The sequence below is a fragment of the Schistocerca piceifrons genome, chromosome 1 (genome assembly GCF_021461385.2).
Source record: "Schistocerca piceifrons isolate TAMUIC-IGC-003096 chromosome 1, iqSchPice1.1, whole genome shotgun sequence".
Taxonomy (NCBI): Eukaryota; Metazoa; Arthropoda; class Insecta; order Orthoptera; family Acrididae; genus Schistocerca; species Schistocerca piceifrons.
In genome coordinates, this window is record NC_060138.1 from 575,675,074 (window position 1) to 575,689,263 (window position 14,190).

General features: G+C 44.7%; 1 protein-coding gene across 1 annotated transcript in view; it reads left to right on the forward strand.

Annotated features, from left to right (window-relative positions):
• The window catches only part of LOC124753577 (pickpocket protein 19-like), a 193,270-nt gene that overhangs the window by 128,157 nt on the left and 50,923 nt on the right, over positions 1-14,190 (forward strand). Inside the window, exon 6 of the mRNA XM_047249019.1 lies at positions 12,794-13,082. Coding sequence (XP_047104975.1) covers positions 12,794-13,082 — 289 coding nt within the window. The remainder of the gene's footprint in view (positions 1-12,793; positions 13,083-14,190) is intronic.

Below are 14,190 nucleotides of genomic sequence, written 5' to 3' on the forward strand. Positions count from 1 at the left end.
GGTCTTGGATTTAAGCTTCCCGTTTCACGTAGACGAGATGTGAGACGACCAAACATCCGGCGCGAAGGCGATGGCTTGTCAGGGAATCGTCTTCTGTACAGTCGTTCTGCCTGAACAGCATTTCGTCCACCTACAACAGGGTACAGTACAGGTATGTAGAGTAGGGTAGAAAACAGACATATTAACTTAATAATCATAATGTTCGCTAACAGTACTATCAACAAACAAGCAACCTCATAACGTATTTCCCGTCAACGTTCATTCTCCATAGATCAGCAGCATTTCTACCATATCTTCCTGTGTGTACATTATACTGTACAGTATAAGTTCCACAACACAACGTTTATTCGCAATGTGTACTACCTCCGTGCCGTCACTAGATTACTCTGATGCACGACTACACTGGCAAGCGGTGTACTGCACCCCAAAGCAACAACAAATGGGATGCTCGGAGGGTGGTGGAGTACAGGAGTTTGCATGGGTCGCAAATCATAAACAAGGCGAAGTGGTAACTGTGGCAGTAGTGGGAACTACGTTGGACACTTGACTAAGTAGAGCCAGGCCCTGCGCGACAGGCACAATGGGTCCTATAACGAATTAGATAAACCTTATTTTGGGTGTGCAGGATAAATAAGACAACCCGGCGGGTGTACACCGATCGGTACTGGTTCATATTGTGTACGTAGATACGTAAAACGTGCAAGAGGGAAACCATTATGTGCTTAAGAGAGTTGATGGCAGCAGGCCGTATTATTCGTTTCGGACCTCTTGATAAGTATGGAGGTGTGATTACACATGTCAATCACATCGCGATTACGGGCAGCTTGGGGTTCACGCCTGAGCCTCAGGACGTGCGCTAGCAGCGCATGTCGGGTGTTTCAAGCGTCAACTTCGCGTCTCAATATCTCGGGATGTAATGGGAATATTGCGATGCAATCAACGTCATTGTGTATGTGCTTTGTCATGCTATCGATTGCTGAAGAAAAAATATAGGAGGTCCATTTAAAAAAAACATAAGTTTGTGTTACAAAACACATATGCTTTCGTTTTAGAATGTTTCCAAATATGTATATTCATGGGCCCCAGCCCTACATTGATACCGGTGAAAGTCCTTTTCCAATAGCTGTTATTGTTCCAGAGATATTTTGGGTGGACAAGATAGCTGGGACACCCTGTAGAATTCGTGGACACTGAAAGATTTCCGATTCTGTTCACATGTGAATTATGCTTAAAAAGTAGTGATTAAACTAACCTGACACAAGGACAGAACCACTAAGAGCAAATGGAAACAAAAAATTCACTATAAATGGCAAGATATAAATTGAGCAGTGTGTTGTTGATACGTATGTCAAATAATTGATCTTGATCAGTAAAGTACAAAACTGAAGTTGAATTTTGTCAAGGCAAAGTATTTTCAAAGCTATCAACGAATTTCATCGATGTTTTAATTAATATTAATCTTTCAGACCAAACAAGTTACCTTTGTCGAGGTATTTTAAACAAACTACCAGTTAGCTCGCCTGTCAGCCCTGCTGGTATGAGAGGCTAGGTTCAGGAACGAACGCCGATTGTGCGGCGACGCACCTTACTGACCGACTGAGCTGCTTCGATTGCTTCAAAATGCTTATTAAGGAAACAGTCCCTACCAGATAGGATTAACGGAGTACATCGAGAAAGTTCAAAGAAGAGCAGCACGTGTTGTATTATCGAGAAATAGGAGACAGAGTGTCACTGACACGATACAGGATTTGGGATGGACATAGTCAAAACAAAGGCGTTTTTCGCTGCTGCGAAATCTTCTCAAAAGTTCAATCACGAGCTTTCTTCTCGGGAAGTGAAAATATTTTGTCGAGCCGACTTACTTAGGGAGAAAAAATCATCATAATAAAAGAAGGGAAATCAGGGTTCGTCCAGAAAGCTATAGGTGTTCGTTTTTTCCCAGCGCTATTCGAGACTGGAATAATAGAGAATTATTGTGAAGGTGGTTCGATGAACCCTTTGTCAGGCACTTAAGTGTTATTTGCAGATATCCAAGTAGATGTAGATGAAACGACTCCACAAGAAACCTACTACGTTACTGCGAATAAGAGGTGGTCCTGGATTTCAATAACTGTTGGTAATGTTAGACATACTTTTTAAAATCAATAGCAATAGCGGAGCTTCAAACACACAATGAGGGCTGATGGAGAGTATCCAATTAATGGCCTTCAAACAGGCGGATAATTTGGAGAAATTTTTTATTATTGCCGAAACTGCCTGTTACGTTCCATCAGAACCAACTTTTATTAAGTGAAAATTTACGGTGTGATGAACAAAAAGTCTTCCTTCTAATTAGACGCAGCTCGCGTGCTTGTCAAAATCGGCATGTCGTGAGTTCAAAGGAGACAGAATTAACGGTCTCCAGAAAATGGATTTATAATACCGCTACATTTTGATTCGTACCATAGGACGTGGAGCTACAACAGCGATGTGTATATGGCATAATGGTATCAATGGGCCGTCCAGCATGGTCCATAGCGTTGGGTCTCCTGACTAAAACGGACTTTTCTTTTGATCTGCGCGTGCCGTGGTTTGCATTGTTGACCCGCCTCCCGTTGTGTTGGCTTCCATTGTACAGAGAGTACAAACATCTCACGTCAGGCCAAAACGAGCATCCATGTGGATCGACTATTTCGTGATGAATAAAAAGATGTAGTGATTTCAGACGAGTTCCTCTACAAGCCATTCTGCAATTGTGGCCTACTACATGTTAAACGCTACCTTCGCACCTTCGCCGTCTGACAAGCTGTGTTGTTGTAGGACGCAGCATACAGACGTCAACTCCGTTGGTTTTGGGCGCCATTGGACACAACGTGCCACCGCTACTCATTCGTACTTAGAACTACCTTAACGGTAGCTGTCTCTCGTATCCTTCAGACAACTGCAGGTGCAGGTGCAGGTGTTTCAGAAGGACGATGCCACCTAAAAGTGGAGAAGAACGTATATATCTCCTTTGAACATCGTGACGGTTACTACTTCTCTCGACTGAAATTATATTCTGTTTAGTTGCGTCCACAGTCCTGCAGTATCTAGAAATAAAAATATCTTCCACCTGAACTGTTACACAGTTGGGATTTCGGTTGTTGTTCCATTCTCAGGTATAGCTGCACCAACTAATATCATTAACGAGGGAACTTATCCATCGCACCCCCCTCAGATTTAGTTATAAGTTGGCACAGTGGATAGGCCTTGAAAATCATCGAGAAAACAGGAAAAAGTTGTGTGGAACTATGAAAAAAATAAGCAAAATATACAAACTGAGTAGTCCATGCGCAAGATAGGCAACATCAAGGATAGTGTAAGCTCAGGAGCGCCGTGGACCCGTGGTTAGCGTGAGCAGCTGCGGAACGAGAGGTCCTTGGTTCAAGTGTTCCCTCGAGTGAAAAGTTTACTTTCTTTATTTTCGCAAAGTTATGATCTGTCCGTTCGTTCATTGACGTCTCTGTTCACTGTAATAAGTTTAGTGTCTGTGTTTTGCGACCGCACCGCAAAACCGTGCGATTAGTAGACGAAAGGACGTGCCTCTCCAATGGCAACCGAAAACATTTGATCGCAAGGTCATACGTCAACCGATTCCTCCAAGGGAAAATACGTCTGATGTATTCTATACGACACTGGTGACGGCATGTGCGCCACATGACAAGAATATGTTGTCGACCCACCTAACTTGTACACTTAGCGAATGGGTAAAAAGATTCTTCTACCTTGCCCGATTTAGGTTTTCTTGTGGATGTGATAATCACTCCCAAAAAAGTGATGCAAACATAAGAGTTTGTCACATAAACTGCTAATGCCCAAGCAAATCTGAGCATGTCCTGGAATTTTGGAGAGCGAAGTTGATTATGTGTGAGTGCCTGAACTTTGATAATTGACACACGATCACGTAAACAATACTGCTCTGTGTACCTGTGCAGCTTCGCTAAATCATAGAATCTTTTCACTAAGTATTTCACTTGCCGAAAACCAAACACATCTAACGGTTGCACAAGAGGTGTACAACCTGGAGGAGTGGTAATCACGTCTACTCCCACACTAAAATTGTACAATGCCTGATCCTTCTGTACTGTATAGCTGTCAAGGAGTAAGGCAAAATCTTTGTCCGCGTAAGGAGCAATCACACGTTCATTAAAGTCTTTCACTAGTCTTTTCTCCATTTTTCCTGACACACTGCAATTCACAATGACATTCGGCGTTTGCGCAAGTACCCTATTCACCTGTTGCTGAACTTGCGGTCCAAATACACCATTTTTTTCCTGCAAACGTAAATAAATTGTAGGTAAAAGAAATCCTGCTTTGTTCAGAGCATATTGTATGGTATAACTATGTGAAGTGGCATGCAGCTGGTCTACAGTACATTCCGTGTCGCCTTCTCCGATTAACGATAACGTGCGGGTCGATTTCATTTCATAGTTAAAACCGGACTGATCTGTGTTGATAATATATGCGTCTTCATACTATTGGAATCTGACGTTAGTTTCTGTAACAAATGTCTTGGAACACTCTAAAAGTTCTTCCAGTTTATTCGCTTAGTTCTTGCTTACATATTTCGTAATAGTTCTTCCAGTTTATTCGCGTAGTTCTTGCTTACATATTTCGTAATATTACTGCTCGTAATTTTGTATTTTCTTTTGAACGTGACAAGCCAATGAGATGAAGACTTGAAGTCCAGGCCGATTTGTTTAGCGTAACGCAATCCCAAAATCTGTAGGACTGTATCATGCACTGCACTTAATTCATTTCTGGCGTTAATATATTGTCGGTATACATGGTTTTCTAGTTCACTGAACTTCTGTCTTCGGGTTCCACCTCGAACCACGACTTCTTTGCAATATTTAATTGTGCTTTCTTCCTCCATCCCTTTAAATTTCTTAAATTTATTTGTTACTTCACTCCATAATCTGTATTTGCATATTTTAATTGGTTTGGACAGTAACCTGTATTGGAGCATTTCCTTCATGTAACCCAAAGAAATACCATCACATTGAAGTCGCAGTATTTCCTCTTCGTGGTCTTTGTACGGATAGTCAACAATCTCATCATCTGGTACATACAGCCCCGCAGCAATCAGCAAAGTATCGTCATCACCACACGTGCTGTTTATCAACAAATGTAGGAAATAATCATACAAATGTTCGACAATCGTTCGATCCCTTAAGGAACTTTCCGATTCCTTACAGTTCGGAAAATATTCATTGACCTTGTTATTGAAGTCGCGAGCTATATTAGCTGGATTCATATTGCCCACGGAATACATCTCACGTATTGAATGCACTCTCGTCCAAAGTAGCGAACAGTCAACTGGCAGCCAGGGAGCCTCGTTAGCAGGAATACTCTCTCTTTCCGTGGGCTATAGTCGACTGACGTCGTGTGTTTCGATGTTTGTTTAGGTGTAGCGTCCCCATACTACGGCGCAGTTGCATCGGACGGACGGACAGATAATAATTGTCTGAAAACAAAAAATTAAACTTTTCACTCGAGGGAAGACTTGCACCAAGGACCTCTCGTTCAGCAGTTGCTCCCGCTAACCACGGGACCACGGCGCTCCTGAGCTCACACTATCCTTGATGTTGCATATCTTGCGCATGGACTACTCAGTTTGTATATTTTGCTAATTTTTTTCATAGTTCCACACAACTTCTGTTTTCTCGATTGATCTGTGTTCAGTTTTTCAAGGCCTATCCACTGTGCCAACTTATAAATAAATCTGAGGGAAGTGCTATGAGGAGGTTCCCTTGTAAGAAAAATCAAGCCTAGAGATACATTCTGTTCTCAAAAATTTTGTAAAAACGCAATTTAGTGGAATCAGTGCACACTGCGATGCATAATGAAAATTAACTTTTGGGAGAAAAAAATTATTTTAAAAAATACGCACAACCTGAAACCTCATTGTGAAGTGCGCCAATGCACATTCATTCTTCTCAAGAAAGCGAAATATTGAAATGATCGTATGGCATTGTTGGCCGGGATCTCCCATTCGAGTTCGGCCGCCAAGTGAAAGTGTTATTTCAGTCGGCGCCACACTGGGCGACTTGCGGCTGATGATGAGGATGAAATGATGATGAGGATAACACAACACCCAGTCCCCGAGTGAGAAAATCTCTAACCCGGCCGGGAATCGAACCCGGGCCCAGTGCATGGGAGGCAAGAACGTACCACCCAACTAAGCAGGCGGACAGCAAAATATTGTGTCATCCGCATTTATTGCTTATCATGCTAATACAGCTGCTAGTTCAGAATGGCGCAATAGACTAAACACTAATTGTAAAAAAAATATAACTAATAACGGCCCAGGCACAAAATATTTCGTCTGTTATCGCTCCTACCGCTCACGTCAGAGATTATTTTCCACGCAGGAAAATAAATACGTTTCTTATTTTCAGTTCAGCCCACTAAGCTGTCTTTATCACTTTTCGGTTTAAATGCCTTTCGTTTAGAAGCCACAGCACTCCATTTTCAGACAAAAGGATTCGGTGTACATTTGTAACACCTGCTGTGTAGCAGACAGCGATAGGAAACTGCTTTCCGCCCACGTAGCAACGAATAGGAATACACCCAATGACAAATCCATCGGTATGTGCGCATATTTGTTGATACATAACCAAATAAAAGTTCAGGACACCCCTAGGTAATGCGGAACTGACGACTAGACACCAACTAGAAGCAGACGCGCATGTTTGAAAGGAAGTGGGGAGCGCTGTTTTGTGAGTAGAGGGGCAACAACTGCAACACGGGTAGGTGAGGCGAGCTCAGTGACTTCAATGATAGTCTAGTTTTTGGATGTCATCTGAGTAACAAATCCATCAGGGACACGTTAACACTTCTAAAGCTGCCCAGGTCTGCTCCTGGTAACGTGACTGTGAAGCGCAAAAAGTGCAAACGCGGAGGATCAGCTATACGGGCTCATCCAAGAATTGCGGCCGGCGGGCACGCCCGCGCCCCGCGGGCGCAGCGCCCCGTCCGCGACCGTGTGTCGCTAGTGTCGCCATAGGAGAGAGAGAGAGAGAGAGAGAGAGAGAGACCGCACAGCACTGCTCTGCGCTAGACTGCCTCGCGGTCAGATCTAACGTAAACAAAATAATCTATTTTAGAATTAATTTTATGTAAGGGATATAGAGTCTCATTCTTACTGTTAGTAGTTACAAGTAAGTATTTTTTGTTATACTTCGTGCTACAAGTTTTTGTATCCCTTTTCAGAGTTTTGAAATCGGATCCTTAGTTTGCTGTTTTGTACGTAATAATTTTAACTGACCAAGTTTGAAAACTAAAATAGAATTAAGGTTATAAAGCTCTTTAATTCTTACAGTCTACATTGTTAAAGAAGACAATTAACATTTTACATGTTTTTTTGTCGAGGAAACGATTTTGTCTAGGCCTGGTACAAGATTCCGTGTGACTACTAACCTCAAAGAACTGGTCAAATTTTTATTACCAAGGAATAAACGGTTCTTAGTTTTAGCAAGCTTTAAAAGAGAGAAAAAGCGCTCACAAATATACGTGGAACCAAACATTGAGAGAACTATAGCCGCGAGCTGTGCAAAAGAGGATATTTCTCTCGTGGAAGACAGCTGTAAAAGTCATCCAAAGTTTTACACACAAAAAAGCGGTCCTTCAGGCGGATCAGCTATAGTTGAAGCACTTGTGAGACGTCCTCTGCCAGAAGGGAAAACGGGCGAACAAATATACGAGTATCTATCGACTGGCGTTCGGGCGGTCGGCGCGTCCAGCTGAGCGACACGGCTCGGGCACTGCGACAACATACGAATTCGCCCGGGGCGCTGGCCGCGGGCGATCGCGGGCGCTAGCGCCCCAGGGGCACAGTTTGGACGAGCCTGAGCTATAGCTAAAGCAAGAGGAGGCAGACCACATGTTCTGACGGACAGGAATCGTCGAGATAGTGGAGAGTGATTGTAAAAAAACGCATGAAATCAGAAGATGGAATCACTCGTGAGTTCCAAAATACTACCAGCTGCACACATAGCACAATTTCTTTTTTTTTTAATCAGTCTTCTGACTGGTTTGATGCGTCCCACCACTAATTCCTCCCCTGTGCCAACCTCTCCTCTGCCTCAGAATAGCACTTGCAATCTACGTCCTCAATTATTTGCTCTCCAGTTTCCTCTACACTTTTTGCCCTCTACAGCTCCCTCTAGCAACATGGAAGTCATTCCCTGATGTCTTAACAGAGGTCTTATCATCCTATCCCTTCTCTTGTCAGTGTTTTCCACATATTCCTTTCCTATCCGGTTCTGCGTAGAACCTCCTCATTCCTCACCTTATCAGTCCACCTAATTTTCAACATTTTTCTGTAGTACCACACTTAAAATGCTTCGACTCTCTTCTTTTCCGGTTTTCTCACCCTCCATGTTTCACTACCGTACAATGCTGTGCTCCAAAGGTACATTCTCAGAAATTTTCCCTCAAATTAAGGCCTACGTTTGATGCTGGTAGACTTCTCTTGGCTAGGAATGCTAGTGCTGCTCTATTTGCTATGTCCTCCTTGCTTTGTACAGGGAATTAAAAAGAGTGTGATACAATGGTCGAGCAATAAGTTTCTGGATAGAATGCTATGCGACGCTTGAGGTGGCGTAAACAGTGACGTGACTAGGCAGTGTACGATTGGAAACGAATGATATGAAGCAACGAATCGCGGCACACCCTGTGGCAGTCCAATGGAAGGGTTTCAGTTGGCGAAAGCCTGGAGAACATTACCTACCGTAATGTGTAGTGGAGACAGTAAAGTACAGAGGAGATGGTATTGCAGTATGAAGGTGTTTTTCATTGTCAGGGTATGGTTTCTTATAGCGCTTGAGAAAATGCTAAATGTAAAAGGATGTGAAAACCCTTTAAACCACTTTGTACTGCATACAGAAGAGGAACAGTTTGAAGACGATGACTGTACATGACAGTGCACAGCATCTGTGGTGTTTGCCACATAACATTCGTCAGTAGACTACCCTGCCGACAGTACCGATGTGAACCCAATCGAATGCTTTTGAGAAGAGTCAAAACGTCAAGCTCGCTCCAGATCTCAGCGTCCGACATCACCCCTTCTCTGGTTTTGGCCGTTCAGTAAGAATGGGCTGCCATTCCTCCAGAGCAATTTCGTTGAATGTGTCCTTAGCAGAGTTCACGCTGTCACAAAGGCAAAGTGTGTAGACACAGCCTATCAGCGTCCACTAATGGGTGTCCAGATACTTTTAACCAGATAGTGTGCAGTGTGCATGACTGGAGAAGCAAGGCCAGCGCTTCTTAAGTCGATCACAAGCTGTGATACTGTGTGGACTGAGCTTTGCCTAAACAATGGTTTTAAATAAAGCTTCTGTGTCTTTATCACGAGCCTACCACAAGAGCCATTTTATAGCGATGGTTGTTAGACGTGTCACACGTTCTGTTAAACTCCAATTGTATGCTATGTAATGAAAGAAAATTTCTTTCGTAGGCATTATTGCTTCACAGCACACAAGGGGTGGAGAAAAATATTGAAACACCAAAACAGAACATATTAAGATGCCTAATACAGTATAGGAAAACCGTTGGCATTCAAAACAGCTTCCAGTCGTCTCGGAATGGATGAATACAAGTCATGTTTCCAAGACAATCTTACTTACTCTTCCTGCTAACTAGAGACAAGTTCAGCAAACGACGAAGGACGTGGACAGAGATCACGCACTCTTCAACGTAGACCACAAAGGCCCAAAAATATTGAGACCAGGTGGAGGATTCCAGGGTTCATCCTCACACTCACAAAATTCGTGCTGGAAGCCGTGAACTGTACAGAAGCGGCCCTGTCGTCTTGGAACACAGCCTCACCATTTGGGAACAAACACTGTACCGTGGTATGGAACCTACAGAGCCAAAATAGTCACATAATCCTTATCAGTAATGCGGTCTTGCAGAGAAAACGTGGGGCCCAAAGAACCATGATATAGCTGCTCATTTCATCAGCAAGTCACCACCACGTTTCACTCTTGACAGCAAGCAGTCTCTATTGCAGGCTTAGGAGGCAGGAACCAGCCGTTAACTCGGTCAGAAGTTGGAAACGGTGGGAAACAAAATTGATCCGACCAAATAACTACTTTACATTGTTTCGTGGTACACGTTTTATGGGTTCGGCAGCACGTTTTCCTGGTACGGGCATTTGCATCACTGATACGCGGTTTTTGGGAATCCAGCTCGCCCTGCAGTTCCTAGCTTACAGAGTTCCCTTGGTTCTTTTGCAACTGGTTTGCTCTTTGTTTTCGTCACAATTCCCTTCAGTGATCGTCCAGTCTATCACGACCACTCAACACACACTTTTGTCCGCGTTGTAACTTAGCGGATGATGTTTTTCCGTTTCCACTGTATGCGATACAAATCTTCGATACGGTGTCTCTTGAAACGCCAAACACGTCAGCTAGCTTCGTTACAGAAGCAGGCACCGTACTAGCAAAAAAAATTAGCTCCGACTTAACGCACTCGTAACTACACAGAACACTGTGGTGACCATGACGAATTACGGCATGTTAAGTGGTCAAACACAACAGCGCATCCTGGAGGCTTGGCTAGCTTCTGCGTTTATGGTCAAGGATGCACTTCACGCGGTGTTTCCATATTTTGTCCACCGCTGCTGATATAAGTACTTCAAAATAATGGTCGTCAAACTTTCTTGCTCCAGATGATGATGATGATGATGTTTGGTTTGGGGAGGGGGGGGGGGGGGGCTCAACTGCGCGGTTATCAGCGCCCGTACAAATTTCCAGCCTTTGCTCATCCAAATCTCGCCACTTTCATGAATGAAGATGAGATGATGAGGACAACACAAACACCAAGTCATCTCGAGGCAGGTGAAAATCCCTGGCCCCGCTGGGAATCGAACCCGGGACCCCGTGCTCGGGAAGAGAGAACGCGACCGCGAGACGACGAGCTGCGGACTTCTTACTCAAGAGACAATACTGACATTGTGCGGAGGCACTTCGGGACGCAAATGTATCAGTACCATTAACAATTGCTAACCTATGTGAAGCAGTTTGTTATGAGGCTCCGACAGCGTAGCTAAAGTAACGGCGCAATAAGATGGCCCCCGCCATCCAAGTATTGATCGTCTGCACCATCCCTCAGGGACTTGAATGTTGCGACACTGTAATTTACTGACAAAGTGGTGTTGTGCTATCCTAGCATATGGTTATTTTGATTAATAACAGTTTGTGTACTTATATTTAAATGGATTATGCTACCTGAAATGGGTCACTAATGTGTCCTAACTGTTTTGAAATTCATTTTTCTTCTACTCATTGCGTTGTATTGCAACAGCTTTAGTTTAATTTCATATCCCTTGCTACAAATATGTACCCCATTTGAGGATCACAGTCTCTCTAATGCTCATTCACGAATCGATGCAACTTACACCGTAGCAGCTGATCGGTACGAGGTAGACACCTTCATGAGATTTCAGTGCTGGAAGACAAACAAGAAAACACTTCCCCTATCACGTCCCCTCGTCCCGCAACAACATTATCTACCCGCCACTGAACCCAGCAGCCAACCTACATCGCTCTACATCTATATCTACATACATACTCCGCAATCCACCATACGGTGCGTGGCGGAGGGTACCTCGTACCACAACTAGCATCTTCTCTCCCTGTTCCAAACAGAACGAGGGAAAAATGACTGCCTATATGCCTCTGTACGAGCTCTAATCTTTCTTATCTTATCTTTGTGGTCTTTCCGCGAAATATAAGTTGGCGGCAATAAAAGTGTACTGCAATCAGCCTCAAATGCTGGTTCTCTAAATTTCCGCAGTAGCGATTCACGAAAAGAACGCCTCCTTTACTCTAGAGCCTCCCACTCGCGTGATGATCAAACCTACCAGTAACAAATCTAGCAGCCCGCCTCTGAATTGCTTCTATGTCCTCCCTCAATCCGACCTGATAGGGATCCCAAACGCTCGAGCGGTACTCAAGAATAGGTCGTATTATAAGCGGTGTCCTTTACAGACGAACCACATCTTCCCAAAATTCTACCAATAAACCGAAGACGACTATCCGCCTTCCCCCACAACTGCCATTACATGCTTGTCCCACTTCATATCGCTCTGCAATGTTACGCCCAAATATTTAATCGACGTCACTGTGTCAAGCGCTACACTACTAATGGAGTATTCAAACATTACGGGATTCTTTTTCCTATTCATCTGCATTGATTTATATTTATCTATATTTAAAGTTCTTTACACCAATCACAAATCCTGTCCAAGTCATCTTGTATCCTCCTACAGTCACTCAACGACGACACCTTCCCGTACACCACAGCATCATCAGCAAACAGCCGCACATTTCTATCCACCCTATGCAAAAGATCATTTATGTAGAAAGAAAACAACAGCGGACCTACCAAACTTCCCTGGGGCACTCCAGATGATACCCTCGCCTCCGATGAACACTGATTATCGAGGACAACGGATTCTATTACTTAAGAAGTCTTCGAGCCACTCACATACTTTGGAACCAATGCTCGTACCCTAGTTAGGAGTCTGCAGTGGGGCACCGAGTGAAACGCTTTCCGGAAGTCAAGGAATATGGCATCCGTCTGATACCCTTCATCCACGGCTCGCAAGATATCATGTGAAAAAAGGGCGAATTACGTTTCGCAGGAGCGATGCTTTCTAAAGCCGTGCTAATGCATGGAGAGCAACTTCTCTGTCTCAAGGAAATTCATTATATTCGCTCACGGTCAGATTTCCCACAGTCGATTATAATTAGGCACGTGTTATCAGGTGACGGTGCACAGCCCGCGCGACACGCCTGGCCCCGGCCTGATGGCGCCGCAGTGGCCGGCGGGCGGCGCGCGCACCGTCACGGCGCTCTCGGTGGACGCGGCGCTCATCACGAGCGAGGAAGAGCTGCGCCGCCTGCCGCTGCACAAGCGCCTCTGCCTCTTCCCGGACGAGCGGCCGCTGCTCTTCTCGCGCTTCTACACGCGTGCCAACTGCATCCACGAGTGCCTGCAGGCCGCCCACGTCAAGAAGTGCGGCTGCTTGCCCTACATCTCCCGCGTCCCCTCAGGTAGCTCGCTCTCCACTTCATTGCCCTACCTAATTCACCGTTTTGATCAGCAAATACACTCGCAGCTGAGTCGTCAAACAGTTCTTAGCACGGTCTACTAACGCCAGTTTCATATCGTGTCGAGAGAGATTTGCTTATGATAACGACTACCTATGAGTTGCTAGTCCATTTTCGCCCGTGCACAGTACGGTGAAGGCATTGTACTTCCGCTACTACACTACTGGCCATTAAAGTTGCTACACCAAGAAGAAATGCAGATGATAAACGGGTATTCGTTGGACAAATATATTATACTAGTACTGACATGTGATTACATTTTCAAGCAATTTGGGTGCATAGATCCTGAGAAATAAGTGCGCAGAACAACCACTCTGGCCATAATAACGGCCTTGATACGCCTGAGTCAAACAGAGCTGGGATGCTGTGTATAGGTACAGCTGACCATGCAGCTTCAACACGACACCACAGTTCATCAAGAGTAGTGACTGGCGTATTGTGACGAGCCAGTTGCTCGGCCATAATTGATCAGCCGTTTTCAATTGGTGAGAGATATGGAGAATGTGCTGACCAGGGCAGCAGTCGAACATTTTCTGTATCCAGAAAGGCCCGTACAGGACCTGCAACATGCGGTCGTGCATTATCCTGCTGAAATGTAGGGTTTCGCGGGGTTCGAATGAAGGATAGAGCCCAGGGTCGTAATACATCTGAAATGTAACGTCCACTGTTCAAAGTTCCGTCAATGCGAACAAGAGGTGACCGAGACGTGTAACCAATGGCACCCCATACCATCACGCTGGGTGATACGCCAGTATGGCGATGACGAATACACGCTTCCAATGTGCGTTCACCACGATGACGCCAACGCGGATGCGACCATAATGATGCTGTAAACAGAACCTGGATTCATCCGAAAAAATGACGTTTTGCCATTCGTGCACCCAGGTTCGTCGTCGAGTACACCATCGCAGACGCTCCTGTCTGTGATGCAGCGTCAAGGGTAACCGCAGCCATGGTCTCCGAGCTGATAGTCCGTGCTGCTGCAAACATCGTCGAACTGTTCGTGCAGATGGTTGTTGTCTTGGAAAAGTCCCCATCTGTTGACTCAGGG